Source organism: Ranitomeya variabilis, chromosome 2 (genome assembly GCF_051348905.1).
Source record: "Ranitomeya variabilis isolate aRanVar5 chromosome 2, aRanVar5.hap1, whole genome shotgun sequence".
Lineage (NCBI taxonomy): Eukaryota > Metazoa > Chordata > Amphibia > Anura > Dendrobatidae > Ranitomeya > Ranitomeya variabilis.
The window spans coordinates 636,977,249-636,993,201 of NC_135233.1; the positions used below are offsets into that span (position 1 = coordinate 636,977,249).

General features: G+C 44.1%; 1 protein-coding gene across 1 annotated transcript in view; it reads left to right on the forward strand.

The window, feature by feature from the left end:
- LYST (lysosomal trafficking regulator) overlaps positions 1-15,953 on the forward strand; it is a 591,077-nt gene that overhangs the window by 426,469 nt on the left and 148,655 nt on the right. The window contains exons 38-41 of the mRNA XM_077289098.1: positions 4,635-4,787; positions 6,601-6,845; positions 9,468-9,534; positions 10,277-10,433. Of these exons, the coding sequence (XP_077145213.1) occupies positions 4,635-4,787; positions 6,601-6,845; positions 9,468-9,534; positions 10,277-10,433 (622 nt within the window). The remainder of the gene's footprint in view (positions 1-4,634; positions 4,788-6,600; positions 6,846-9,467; positions 9,535-10,276; positions 10,434-15,953) is intronic.

The following is a 15,953-nucleotide window of genomic DNA, read 5'->3' on the forward strand; positions in this document are numbered from 1 at the left end:
AGCAAGGAAGAGAAGGTCTGGACAGATTTTATAGGGAGAGGAAATGACCAGGTCAAGAACGGCTGTGAGATGGAGCTGCGAGTTTCTAACCAGCATAGAACGGGTGATTAACCTCTGCAGCACCAAAGGAAAAAAAATTAATTTCATATGAAACTCAAAACACACAGGGTAAATGGAAGATCTGCAATTCACAATACGTAGTTATTTTCTAACCCCAGATCTCCCAGGAGGATGTGACCCACTTGTGACATAATGTCTGTGTGGGAGCAGTTTTTTTTTTTTTTCAAACACATGAGCTAAATCTCTAGGTATGGTTTGAGACAGATTCACACATAAGGACATGTATTTTTTCTGACATTCTGGACTCCAGTGTACAATACCACCCAAATGCCAGTCAATAACCAGGTTATGATTATGTAAGCAAGACATGCCTAAAACCACAGTGTCTGACACATTTTCTAGAACAAAAATGAAATGGATTCACTATGTAGGGTACCAATGAGCAGTGACACCTTCTGGGTGACGAACTTCACTACCACCTGGGTGACAGGTGTGTTATCAATGGCAATGACTTTCCTAGAAGGACATATTTTCACTAGTAGTAGATCAAGTTTTTTGGCAACAGTAGCATCAATAAAATTGGGCGCCAAACCAATCAATGAAGGCCTCACGCAACAGGGTTTAATCATAATATGATAAATAAACAGGGAGCAATAATTGAGAAGAATAAAAGGGAAATAACTGTGCGCACAAGTGGGTATTTTGGGCAGACACGTGTCTGATGACTAGCTTCCCCACAATAAAAACAAAGGCCCAACTCTTGACAACTTTTGCGATTGTTGTGACTGAGTACCCTAATCTGCATGGGGTCCTCAGCAGGTGTAGCAGCAGCCTTTATTTTAGGAAGTGGAGCTGGGTCAGTCTGGCTATCTAGTCTGTACGCCCACATGCATCCATCCTGATGCATTGTCAGGCACATGGCCAGCGTTGGACTGGAGCACCTTAGGCCCACCAGAAGAAATCATTCTTGGGGCCCACTATGTAGCTACATAGAAATAAATACAAAGACCACCAATTGTGCTGTAAAACACGCTAATATCAGGGCATAACATAAGGTAGTACACGTCTTAATGATATAGCAGAGGTTGGTGCCCACATTTTGGTGCAAATTTAATGATAAATGTGTTGTAGCACCAGTGTAGTGGATGAGATTTTATGACATCTTGTCTATACGCTGAGAAAATCCACAGCGGGAATTGACCGATGCAGATTTGACAACGTGCTGTGCAATTTGTGCTGTGCATATTCACGACCGATTTCATCCTTTGCAATACAGTGGATCAGGTCTGTGGTAAAGGTGTATCTTTAGTGTAAAGCTGTACTAGCACCGTACGCAGTGAAGAAGCAGTGACCCACAAATTCAAACACAAAAGTCTCTTTTAATGTGTTTCTTCACAGCATTAAAGTCCAGTATACATAAATGCATATAACTTCAGTGATCAGTTTACACCAGTTCAATGCAATACATTTCACATGGCTTTAGATTTGCAGTCCCTAAATAGGCCATACTTCCCTTGTCCAGTTTCCCTGGGCGACCGCACACCATCTCAGTCTCTATACGTCTCCATACACACAGCCTCATATGTTGCAGACACTACTCACGCCAGCCCTCCTCTGACTAGTTCTCGTGGGTGTCCTGCATCGCTGTGTCACAGTCTCTGTACTCACTCAGCGCACTGCACTCTTTATCCTCTGGAGTGCGGCCGGGTACAAATAAGACAGAGTCTCTGCACTCACTCTTTACTCACACAGTCGTACACAGTTCAGAATACCCTCAGGATAGCAGCCGGGCACCATATCCACCTGTTTGCAATCGTTGCACATGCTAGTCCTCTTTCGGGCACAGGACATCCACCTCCGGGCACAGAACATCCACCTCCGGGCACAGGACTGTCCACATCCACCTCCGGGCACAGGACTGTCCACCTCCGGGCACAGGACTGTCCACCTCCGAGACCAGTACCATGGACGACTTGCATCTCTGTGTACGCTGCAGGTGCCAGGCTATTCAGCTGCCCTGGGTGCTGGCTCTGCTGGCCTCCATGCACTCTGCAGACCAGCACACACCAGACTGACACTGACGTGCACCTCGCACACCTGGCCTCACCTGGCCAGGCACCTGACACGGCCTGCATGTCCTGTCACTCCCATACTTTACATTACTGCAGGGCTTTTAAACACACACAAACCTGTGGCCTTCAGCCACCTGGAAAACCCGGACCGGAAATCCGTGACTCTCATGCACACCTATGGACTTCATCCGTCTGCATGCACATTCTGGGGAGAACAAACAGCGCCCCCTAGCTGTATCAGAGGCTACAGCCTCACATTAGATAGCAGTAAATGCAGCAATATCTGCACAATATATTTGTGTATATTTCCGCTGTTAATTTACTGTGGGATTTCCATTGTAGAAATTCTGCAGCAAATACATTCAGTGAATGTCCCCTCTTATAGTGATGGGGGTCCTAAATCAGTTATGTATGACATTGGAATAATATCGAAAGAGCTTTCCCCCACATCCCCCATAGACTTTTTACAGAAATCTCTCTGCCACCTATAAGGCTATAACTTATTATGAAGGGCCTCATTTTGTTTGTAGTAGGGGAAGAAGAGTTTTAGTCAGGGGTGATAAAGGGGAAGAGGGGCTCAGTCAGGGTGATACAGAGGAATGTGGAGCAGCCAGTGGTGATACAAAGGGATGGTGCGCAGTCAGGGGTGATACAGGGGGAGGGACACAGTCAGGGGTGATACAGGGAGAGGTGGCGCACTCAGGGGTTATACAGGGAGATGGGGTTCAGTCAGTGAGGGTGATAGAAAAGGAGGTGGCTCAGTCAGTGGTGATACAGGGGAAGAGGGGCTAAGTCAGGGTGATAAGGAGGAATGTGGAGCAGCCAGTGGTGATACAAAGGGATGGTGCGCAGTCTGGGGTGATACAGGGGGAGGAACACAGTCAGGGGTGATACAGGGAGAGGTGGCGCACTCAGGGGTTATACAGGGAGATGGGGTTCAGTCAGTGAGGGTGATAGAAAAGGAGGTGGCTCAGTCAGTGGTGATACAGGGGAAGAGGGGCTCAGTCAGGGTGATAAGGAGGAATGTGGAGCAGCCAGTGGTGATACAAAGGGATGGTGCGCAGTCTGGGGTGATACGGGGGGAGGGACACAGTCAGGGGTGATACAGGGAGAGGTGGCGCACTCAGGGGTTATACAGGGAGATGGGGTTCAGTCAGTGAGGGTGATAGAAAAGGAGGTGGCTCAGTCAGTGGTGATACAGGGGAAGAGGGGCTCAGTCAGGGTGATAAGGAGGAATGTGGAGCAGCCAGTGGTGATACAAAGGGATGGTGCGCAGTCTGGGGTGATACAGGGGGAGGGACAAGTCAGGGGTGATACAGGGAGAGGTGGCGCACTCAGGGGTTATACAGGGAGATGGGGTTCAGTCAGTGAGGGTGATAGAAAAGGAGGTGGCTCAGTCAGTGGTGATACAGGGGAAGAGGGGCTCAGTCAGGGTGATAAGGAGGAATGTGGAGCAGCCAGTGGTGATACAAAGGGATGGTGCGCAGTCTGGGGTGATACAGGGGGAGGGACAAGTCAGGGGTGATACAGGGAGAGGTGGCGCACTCAGGGGTTATACAGGGAGATGGGGTTCAGTCAGTGAGGGTGATAGAAAAGGAGGTGGCTCAGTCAGTGGTGATACAGGGGAAGAGGGGCTAAGTCAGGGTGATAAGGAGGAATGTGGAGCAGCCAGTGGTGATACAAAGGGATGGTGCGCAGTCTGGGGTGATACAGGGGGAGGAACACAGTCAGGGGTAATACAGGGAGAGGTGGCGCACTCAGGGGTTATACAGGGAGATGGGGTTCAGTCAGTGAGGGTGATAGAAAAGGAGGTGGCTCAGTCAGTGGTGATACAGGGGAAGAGGGGCTCAGTCAGGGTGATAAGGAGGAATGTGGAGCAGCCAGTGGTGATACAAAGGGATGGTGCGCAGTCTGGGGTGATACGGGGGGAGGGACACAGTCAGGGGTGATACAGGGAGAGGTGGCGCACTCAGGGGTTATACAGGGAGATGGGGTTCAGTCAGTGAGGGTGATAGAAAAGGAGGTGGCTCAGTCAGTGGTGATACAGGGGAAGAGGGGCTCAGTCAGGATGATACATAGGGAGGTGACGCAGCCAGATGTGATACAGGAGGAGAGTGCTCATTTAGGGGTGATACAAGGGAGGGGGCTCAGTCAGGGGTAATATAGAGGGAGGGTGCTGAGTCAGGGGTGAAAAAGGGGGAGGAGGCTCTGTCAGGGGTGATACAGGGGGAGGGGGAGGGGGCTCAGTTCATCACTGGGATGTGCAAAACCAGTGTGATGCCCTGAGCCTTTAAGCTATGCCAAAGTGCACTGAGAACCATAATTACCACATTTGGTAAACTTCAGGATTTGCAGAACAGAGTCAGTAATCTGATCACTAAAGTTGTTATTTTTAACGGGCTGTTTCTCCTACAAGGCTGTGTGCTAAGTACAGACTGACAGACTCCCTTTAAATTCTTTACAAAAATCTTCAATTTACTGTAGTATATGACTATATTACAGACTCTCCCTGGTGAATCAGAACCTGCATCGTTTTCCTGGACTTATGAAGAAATAAAAGAAGTCCACAAACGCTGGTGGCAGTTACGGGATAATGCTTTAGAAACTTTCTTAACAAATGGTAGAACCTTGTTGCTGGCTTTTGACAGTACAAAGGTAAGTGTACGGCATTACTGACACAAAGTTAGTTTTTTCTTTTAAATGAGTTAGAAAACATCAGAATTTTTCGTACAGTACATAATGTTCATATAAAAACATATAAGCAAATCGGGCAGTAAGTGCACTTGAAAAACGCCGCCCAAGATCATTGACATGTCCCAAGTGTACTTCAAGCCTGATTTACAATTGGCTTCTACGCTTCTTTTCTCATGAGAGCACATGGAGTCTCTAGGTATCATTTTTACAGGGTGCACAAGCCCTATACAGCTGGTGTATACAGTTACTCCCATATGTGAAAATTTGCATGCACCACTTAATGAGGCTGGTGCTTCTATCTGCAGCTTTCACTGTGGGCTGGCGTACATTTTTGTCATAAGTTGCTTAAGTTTTTTGGCTTAAATTATGATTACATTTTTGGGAGCATTTGGCCATACCCTGTCCCACTTGTGTTCTGCCCACTTTTCAAAAAGTTGCCATAATTAGTCGGGACTGACATAAAAATGCCAAAAGTCACAAAAATTGAAACATTTCAAGCAATTTACAATTAGAATTGTGGCAAAAAACTTGATGAATTGGGCCCATAGATGTACACAGAGGAGAAGGAGGTTGGGAGGCAGATGCAAGGGCCGTACATTATTAATGGTGGGATAAAAGTCAGATACAGATATTGGAAAGAATGATTCACATTTAGGTACAAAAATACTTTTTTCTATCATTAACTTGCATCTTAAGGCATGTGCACACAACCTCTCAAGTCAGATTCTGGTTGGAACCCACCTGAAAAAAACACTAAAAAATCACTACAAGGGATGAAGATAATGCATAGCAATGTCAAACTGACTTGTTGTGCACATGTTTCGTCTTTTGGAGCTTCTCTTAACCACTACGGGCTTTGAAAGCCACGAAGCAGCTAAAAGAAGGAAGCTGTGGATTTTCTGGGAAGAAGCAGCTCACTATTTATAGTTAATATTTTATTAACAAAAGACAACCCGCAAAAATGACTGAAAAGATGCTGGAGAAGAAGCTTCAGGGAAAAGACTGCCAGCATTTTCATGAAGCGTCTTCGGCTTGAAAACCAGTGTCTAAGGCTACGTTCACATTTGCGTTGTGCGCCGCAGCGTCGGCGCCGCAACGCACAACGCAAACAAAAACGCAGCAAAACGCATGCACAACGCTGCGTTTTGCGCCGCATGCGTCCTTTTTTTCATTGATTTTGGACGCAGCAAAAATGCAACTTGCTGCGTCCTCTGCGCCCGGACGCAGGCGCCGCAGTGACGCATGCGGCGCAAAACGCAAGTGCGACGCATGTCCATGCGCCCCCATGTTAAATATAGGGGCGCATGACGCATGCGGCGACGCTGCGGCGCTGACCGCAAATGTGAACGTAGCCTTAAAGAGTTTGTCCAGGTGTCGCATGAAATTCTGGGATCAATATGTGACTGCAGACTTGTAAATCCTCAAATCACACACATCGCCCGCTGTCAGGATTCACCGCCACTGGGTAGGGCCACATTACGACTAGACGTGCGTGGCCTTCCTCAGTTCAGTAATAGTCATAATGTAGCAGGGAGTATGTACCGTATATTGCATACTTGCGGCTTCACCACTGGCTCCGGGGAATCTTGACAGTGCACACTGTATGCGATGTAAGGGTTCACATAGTGTGACTGCAGACCTTGGTGCCAAACCTGCACAATCCCTTAAAGTTCTCATGTTTGCATAACTTTAGATAGCTTTTTCCTATCTTTTTATTAAAATATATTAATAGCTTTTGAAAATTATTACCCAAATTGTATGTTTTCTCTTCAAGGTTCGAGATGATGTTTTCCAGAAAATCTTGTCCAATGATCTTCCTAATCTGTTGGAGTATGGAAACATTACCGCTCTGACCCAACTCTGGTGTTCTGGACAGATAACCAACTTTGAGTACCTGACTCACCTGAACAAACATGCTGGACGATCTTTCAATGACCTAATGCAATATCCTGTTTTTCCATTCATACTCAGTGATTACAGCAGTGAAACACTTGACCTTAGCAGCACCTTAATATACAGGTATTTATGTGATTAGCCACGGCTGTTAAAGTAGTTGTCTGGTGAAATCAAGTTATGATCTGTCCACAGTTCAAGTGATAGCTTATTGACTGGTGAGGTTCAGATCGCTTATCAGCAGAACAAGGAGCCTTAATCGTCGTTAGCAGTGATTGACTAATTCCCTACAGGGCTGCCGAGCGCTGCACTTGGCTTTCTCCTGAGAATGAATGAAGCAGCTGTTAGACATCCTATCCGCCTTTCCATTTTATATCGGATAGAGATTTCCCATTCTACAAATGAAGGCGGTCTCAGCAGTATGACCCCCATTGTGGATAGGTGATAACTTTTCACCAGACAACATGTTTGTGTGTCCTCATCATGTAATTAATGAAACTTTGTAATATATTTTTCAGACAAATTTGATTCTTTCTCCTCTTGGACTAATCTTTCACCCGTAATTCATGATAAAATCTATGTACACTTAAGATAGATTTTTCCACTGCTGAGGTAGAAGATGACAGTTGGTGCTTATAAGATTCTATGGAGAAGGAAGGAGAAGTGAAGAGCTAGAGCTAGGCACAGACATTCTGCTGCAAAGTACCCTGCAAAGACAATTACAGTTTTCCCCATTACGTTATGCGCATCAACTGTCCTCTTCTATTTCCGTAATGGGAAAAATCGGTTTTCCCTGAAGACGGATTTTATCAATGAACTGAGAATTTTGAGAATGAAAGACCAGTTCAGAAAGAGAAAGAAGGGGATTTCTCTAACAAGTTGTATTAATTTTGCTATTTTTATGTGTACTATTGATTTCTGAAAAAAAGGTGTATTAAAACAACAGTTGCTATTTAAGACTGGTGTTTTATATGCCAATCATATTGAATGGATGGAGCGCTATAAGAACTCAATTCTGCTGTTTTAATTTTATTTTTCATACCATTTACTGATTGTTTTTTTTTATAGTTTGATAGATCAAATTTTTGCAGAGATAGTGACACCATGCAAATTTTTTTAAATTCTTAATTTTTAATAGGGGAAAAGGGGGCTTTTAACTTTTATGTATGTGTGTATATGTATATATATATATATATATATATATATATATATATATATATATATATATATATATATATATTCATATTTTAGGGCATTTTTGTACTGTATTTATTAATTCTCTTAGGAGGCTTGCAGCTCCAATTGTCTTATCGCAGCCACTAGGTACAGCATTACCACGGTAAAGCTGTATATAGTAAAAATTACAGTCTCCTATAAATGCAAGCCATGGCCTGGCATTGACAGGAGTACCTTCATGACAGGCACGGGGATCTTCACCAGACCCTCAGCTGTCACGATAGCGCATGGGCACCCTGCAAACAAGTCATGAGGATGCTGATGCTCCAGGACACGTGTTGTAAATGCCACGGTCACAGATTGACAGTTGCATCTAACAGGTTAACAGCCGCAGCCGGTGCAGCTTTGCATCACTTATGACTGTTAGAGGCAGATGATGGCCGAATAGCTCGGTCATCATCTGCTGGCAAAGATGCAAGATCGGTTTTTGAGCCCGCAGTAAAGTCAGGGAGCTGGCAGATGATGTCTCAGTATGTCATGTTGATAAAGGGTTAAAGAGGACAAGGTCAGAAATGCCAGTTTTTGCTCTTGTTTTATTCTCACTGCTTCCCTGAATAATCGTCTGTTTTTTTTTCTAAATCCTCCATATGATTCCAGTGATATAGGATTTTTGATTGGGTGCTAATTTTTGGGTCTTTATCAAGGGGGCATTTCTCAAAGGATTCTCTTGAGGTGTATGTTTAGGCTGCTCTGCATTATCACCATTAAATAAAAAGGCCCATATCTCTCAATCTGTACACCAAATGGTTTTATTCCCGTAGGAGACACCAGGGATAAAATGAGAACAAAAACTGGCTACTTTTTTACCTCTAGAAAGGGGTTGTCCGGTCCAAATCGATAAGTCGGCAGTTATGCTGTGTGACTGCAGACTTCTGAATCTGCCCAGTGCACGCACCCTGCACTGCGAGATTTCACTGGTTTCTGACCCAGGACTGAGAGGGTACATTTGAGTTATACATACCCCCCGGCCTCTCTCTACACACTTATCTTGGGCTGAGGCTGTGCCTGACTGGTGACCCAGCCATCCATTTGGCGTGACAGGTGAATGGAGAGCGAGGCTGCGCTCATTGGCCGGTAGCATGTCTAAGTGACGGTCTGCTGAGTGACTGCAGACTTATCGATTTGGGCCGCACAACCCCTTAAGCTTGGAGCCCTCTAATGCCTTCTAATATTAAGATGATTTCCGACCTTGTCCCATTCGACACAGGGCAGCTAATAGGGAGTTGCAGAAATCTATTTCTGTCTGAAGGTGCATGGACACATAGCACATTTTTCCATAAGGGTTCTTTATACATTTGCTAGTCTGTAGGTATATTGACATGCAGGTTTTGCCGAGGATGTCAGCGCTCACAATGTAAAAGGTAATTTGTGTGACAGACAGAGCATGTTACCAACTGACACCTCAGCAGCAGGCACTTATATCTATTATAAATATACTGGAATATCCTGGGATCTTTATTTGAGTTTGTGTTTTCTATATACTTGATTTTTTTATTTTTTTTTGTGCTGAAGGAATCTTGTGAAACCTATAGCTGTTCAATCAAAGGAGAAAGAAGATCGTTATACAGATAATTACAAGGTACCTAAGACAATCTTAAATGCCTCTCTAATTCTCGCACACCTTCAGTCAAAAATGAACATTTTTTTTATAATCCAAACTAAGAAATGGTTATTTTGTTAGTGTGTAATTGTTGCTCTTGCTTTGTGTTATATCACTATTGCAAAACAAGAAACAAAAAATCTAGAAAGCGTTGTGCACTGAGATGTACGTTATGTATAGAGCCAAATGTTGTCAGGTGCTGCAGCTTTTATTGAGGTGAAAGGGGGCTGAGATGTAGTAACAATCATCAGAAATTACATATTTTTTAATATATAACAAATTAAGAAATGAAAACTTTTCTAAATATAATGAATTAAAAATTTGCTGGACAAAGGCAATTGCATAGCAAAAGGAAAATCCATGATCAACAGCAGGCAGAATGTGCAGGTGCGGAATTTCCGGCCTCACACATATCATCAAAGGGACATATGAAGAGAAGGGAAGGCGAAATCTTGTAGAATGAAGAGGCAGTCTAATCTTCCAGGCAGCATATGCCCCATAGCCTGGAAGATCGAAGTTAGGATTTTTACTGAACAAGGCCACATCTATGAGGCCTACAGGTAGGACTAATTTCACCTGTATCCAACCTATATGCTCATATTAATAACTCAAAAAGGTGACCGATTCCCTTTAATGTACAGATCTTTTCCTGTAACTTGTGAAATATTTGTAAGACTTTGATAATAGAATTTGTACCTAACTCATTTTTATATAATTTTAGTATTTGGAAGATGAGTATTGCAAAACAGATAGAGAAGATGACCCAATGCCTCCAGTGCAGCCATATCATTATGGATCACACTATTCAAACAGTGGTACCGTTCTTCACTTTTTGGTCAGATTGCCTCCTTTCACCAAAATGTTCCTTGCATACCAAGGTAAGTTTTTTAATAAAAAGCTGGAAGGAAAGTAAAAGCGCAGTAGGGTCTTATCTGGGTATTTAAATATACCTCTAATCAGATTTTACTAATCAGATAGAGCCCAAACACAGGCTTATAGAAATATTAGCTGCTGCAGATCCACCGATCTCCTCGTGACTAGCCTGGGTAAAAAAAAAAAAAAAAAGGGACTAAAAAGGTGGATTAACTCCCCGCTGCTTGAAAGATAGAAGTCCAAATGGATATTCAGATAAAAAAGTGGCTTTATTCAACGCGTTTCGGAGTACTATGACTCCTTCATCAGGAAACCACCAGGAAACCACCAGAGAAATGTTTGTGTTAAACCATACTGAACCAGATCGTTGTATCCTGAGCGGGCGGATCCCCGCAGGCATATGGACTGTGCTATACTTTATCTTTTGTTTTCTCATTATGCCAGAAAGGCGGTGCCAATCCGACCTGTGACGCCTATGTGGCGTCATGGCAGGATCTCGTTCCTGCAGATCGGGTGAAAGGGTTAACAAAAATTTCACCCGACCTACAGGGACAGGGGGAGTGGTACTTCAGCCCGGGGGGTGGCTTTGCCCCCACATGGCTACGATCGCTCTGATTGGCTGTTGAAAGTGAAACAGCCAATCAGAGCAATGTGTAATATTTCACCTATTAAACTTGGTGAAATATTACAATCCAGCCATGGCCGATGCTGCAATATCATCGGCCATGGCTGGAGACAGCGATCTGCCCTCACCACCGTCTGACAGCGGCGATCTGACGCCATCAGTCTTTCCTTCCCTACGCCCCCCCATCCTCCACTCTGCCCCCCCACTGTCCGATCTCACCCCCCATACTTACCGAGTCCCGGTGTCCATCCATCTTCAGCAATAGGTGCCGCCATCTTCAGCGATGGGCGCCGCCATCTTTCAAAATGCTGGGCGCGTGCGCAGTTTGCCCGCCGAATCTGCTGGCCGGCAGATTCATTCCAGGTACATTTTGATCATTGTGATAAAACCTATCACAGTGATCAAAATAAAAAAAATAGTAAATAAAGCCCCCCTTTATCACCCCCATAGGTAGAGAAAATAATGAAATAAAGAAAATATTTTTATTTTTATTTTTCCACTAGGGTTAGGGTTAGAATTAGGGTTAGGGTTGCAATTAGGGTTAGGGTCGCAATTAGGGTAAGGGTTAGAATTAGGGTTGCAATTAGGGTTAGAATTAGGGTTAAAATTAGGTAATGTGCACACGGTGCGGATTGGCCTCTGCGGATTCGTGGCAGTTTTCCATCACGTTTATAGTACCATGTAAACCTATGGAAAACTAAATCCGCTGTGCCCATGATGCGGAAAATACTGCGTTGTATTTTCCGCAGCATGTCAATTCTTTGTGCGGATTCCACAGCATTTTACACCTGTTCCTCAATACGAAGCCGCAGGTGTAAAATAGCAGGTGAAATCCACACAAAAAATACTGGAAATACGCGGTACGTTTTACCTGCAGATTTTTCAAAAACGGTGCGGAAAAATCTGCTCACGAATCCGCAACGTGGGCACATAGCCTTAGGGTTAGGGTTGGAACTAGAGTTAGGGTTGGAATTAGGGTTAGGGTTGGAATTAGGGTTAAGATTAAGGTTAGGGTGTGTTGGGGTTAGGGTTAGGCTTGTGGTTAGGGTTATGGTTAGGGTTGGGGGTGTGTTGGGGTTAGGGTTGGGATTAGGGGTTAGGGGTGTGTTGGGGTTAGGGTTGTGATTACGGTTATGGTTAGAGTTGGGATTAGGGTTAGGGGTGTGTCGGGGTTAGTGTTGGAGTTAGAATTGAGCGGTTTCCACTGTTTAGGCACATCAGGGGTCTCCAAACGCGACATGGCGCCACCATTGATTCCAGCCAATCTTGCATTCAAAAAGTGAAATGGTGCTCCCTACCTTCCGAGCCCTGACGTGCACCCAAACAGTGGTTTACCAAAACATATGGGGCATAAGCGCACTCAGGAAAAATTGCACAACAACTTTGGGGGTCTAATTTCTCCTGTTACCCTTAAAAAAATGAAAAAGATTATTTTTGTGGGAAAAAAATTATTTTTTATTTTCACGGCTCTGCGATATATAATTCTGTGAAGCACTTGGGGGTTCAAAGTGCTCACCACACATCTAGATAAGTTCCTTGTGGGTCTAGTTTCCAAAATGGGATCACTTGTGGTGGGTTTCTACTGTTTAGGTACATCAGTGGCTCTGCAAACGCAACGTGACGCCCGCAGACCATTCCATCAAAGTCTGCATTTTAAATGTCACTACTTCCCTTCCGAGCCCCGGCGTGTGCCCATACAGTGGTTTACCCAACATACAGGGTATCAGCGTACTCAGGACAAACTGGACAACAACTACTGGGGTTCAGTTTCTCCTGTTACTCTTGTAAAAATAAAAAATTGCGGGCTAAAAAATAATTTTTGAGGAAACAAATGATTTTTTATTTTCACGGCTCTGCGTTATAAACTTCTGTGAAGCACTTGGGGGTTCAAAGTGCTCAACATACATCTAGATAAGTTCCTTGGGGGTGTAGTTTTCAAAGTCGGGTCACTTGTGGGGGGTTTCTACTGTTTAGGCACATCAGGGGCTCTGCAAATGCAACATGATGCCCACAGACCATTCCATCAAAGTCTGCATTTGAAAACGTCACTACTTCCCTTCCGAACTCTGCCATGTGCCAAACAGTGGTTCGCCCCCACATATGGGGTATCAGCCTACTCACTACAAACTGGACAACAACGTTTGGGGTCCAATTTCTCCTGTTACCCTTGTGAAAATAAAAAATTGCGGGCTAAAAAATAATTTTTAAGGAAAGAAAAATTATTTTTTATTTTCACGGCTCTGCGTTATAAACTTCTGTAAAGCACTTGGGGGTTCAAAGTGCTCACCACACATCTAGATAAGTTCCTTGGGCGGTCTAGTTTCCAAAATGGGGTCACTTGTGGGAGAGCTCCAGTGTTTAGGCGTTTAGGCACACAGGGGCTCTCCAAACGCGACATGGTGTCCGCTAACGATTGGAGCTTTTTCATTCAAAAGTCAAATGGCGCTCCTTCCCTTCCGAGCCCTGCCGTGTGCCCAAACAGTGGTTTACCCCCACATGTGAGGTATCGGTGTACTCAGGAGAAATTGCCCAACAAATTTTAAGATCCATTTTATCCTGTAGCCCATGTGAAAATGAAAAATTGAGGCTAAAATAATTTTTTTGTGAAAATAAAAGTACTTTTTCATTTTTACGGATCAATTTGTGAAGCACCTGGGGTTTCAAAGTGCTCATTATTCATCTAGATAAGTTCCTTGGGGGGTCTAGTTTACAAAATGGGGTCACTTGTGGGGGAGCTCCAATCTTTAGGCACACAGAGGCTCTCCAAACGCGACATGGTGTCCGCTAAAGATTGGAGCCAATTTTTCATTCAAAAAGTCAAATGGCGCTCCTTCCCTTCCTAGCCCTGTTGTGCGCCCAAACAGTGATTCACCCTACATATGGGGTATCTGCGTACTCAGGACATATTGTACAACAACTTTCAGGGTCCAGTTTCTCCTTTTACCCTTGGGAAAATAAAACAATTGTTGCTTAAAGTTCATTTTTGTTACTAAAAAGTTAAATGTTCATTTTTTCCTTCCATGTTGCTTCTGCTGCAGTGAAACACCTGAAGGGTTAATAGACTTCTTGAATGTGGTTTTGAGCACTTTGAGGGGTGCAGTTTTTAGAATGGTGTCACTTTTGGGTATTTTCAGCCATATAGACCCCTCAGACTGACTTCAAATGTGAGGTGGTCCCTAAAAAAATGATTTTGAAAATTTTGTTGTAAATATGAGAAATCGCTGGTGAAATTTTAACCCTTATAACTTCCTAGCAAAAAAACCTTTGTTTCCAAAATTGTGCTGATGTAAAGTAGACATGTGGGAAATGTTATTTGTGAGACATGCAGGGGAAGGAGAGGACAACGGCCATTTCACGATTACTCGCTTCTACTCGCTTATTTTATTTTGTGAATGTAATGTAGCAACTTAAATTTTAACTGGTGCTTATGATTTACTAGAAATAGACCAGATGCTATTGCATCGGGAGTGCTGTGAAATTAAAATCTGTGTATGCTTAGTGGTGCTGACAGGAGCAGCGGACATGTCTCACACCGTTTGCGCTTTCCAACATATCTTACAGTTGTGGCTGTTACTGCACATGCGCGGGAATAGCGGTGACATGAATGTAACTTGCATAGTTCGTGGCCGCAAGGCCACCAATTGCGGCTGCGCAGTTGACACTGCAGTGGTGCCTTATGGGATTTGGGGACAGCAGCCGGATGTCCCAACTGACGATTATATATGTAGATACCAATGCAAACTTTCCAGCTGCAAGTAATCTTTACCTAGGTAATTTAAATGTATTTGGTTTTTCTTCTATAGCTAATTTTTTTGTACTGTGACTGTATTTTGTACCCTTAAAGCATGTCAGTCAGGGCAAAATTACATTATGAATTAAGCAATGTCCACGTAGACAAGTTATTCCAAAGAAGCATACCTGTAGTGCTGCTGTCCGTGGACTACTTTTTAAGGAAGGATGGATTTGCATGTTACTTTATACATAGATGTTCATATAAGTGGATTAGGCACCAATTATTCCATCTTACACGTGTTTGTTTGGACCAACTCCTCATATGCGCCTCATTAACCTTCTCAGGTTCTCTTTAGGGTGGTGCATTCACATAGTAAACTGTAAATAAATCACAAGAGCAAAAGAATTGGAACACTCACACGATCCTTGATTATGTATATCTTTAATCCACAATTAAGATGACATAAAAATCATATTTAAGGGAACCTGTCACCCCCTAAATCGAAGGTGAGCTAAGCCCACCAGCATCAGGGGCTTATCTACAGCATTCTGTAATGCTGTAGATAAGCCCCCGATTTATCCTAAAAGATGAGAAAAATAGGTTAGATTATACTCACCTAGGGGTGGTCCCCGTCCGGTCCGATGGGTGTCGCTGTCCGGTACGGCGACTCCTATCTTCATCAGATGACATCCTCTTCTTGTCTTCACTCTGCGGCTCCGATGCTGGCGTACTTTGTCTGCCCTGTTGAGGGCAGAGCAAAGTACTGCTGCGCGCAAGCGCCGGGAAAGGTCCGAGAGGCCCAGCGCCTGCGCACTGCTGTACTTTGCTCTGCCCTCAACAGGACAGACAAAGTACACCTGCACCGGAGCCGCAGCGTAAAGTCAAGAAGAGGACGTCATCTTAAGAAGATGGGAGGCACCGGACCGGACCGCGACGCCCATCGTATCGGTACCGCCCCTGGGTGAGTATAATATAACCTCTTTTTCTCATCTTTTAGGATACATCGGGGGCTTATCTACAGCATTACAGAATGCTGTAGATAAGCCCCTGATTAAGTAAGAAAAAAAGTATAAGTCATCAATTTTATTTCCACATATTTAAAATTCAGAAAAAGCTGTTGCTGTGGACAAAGAGCACCATGCGTGCTCGAAACGCGTTCAGCTAACT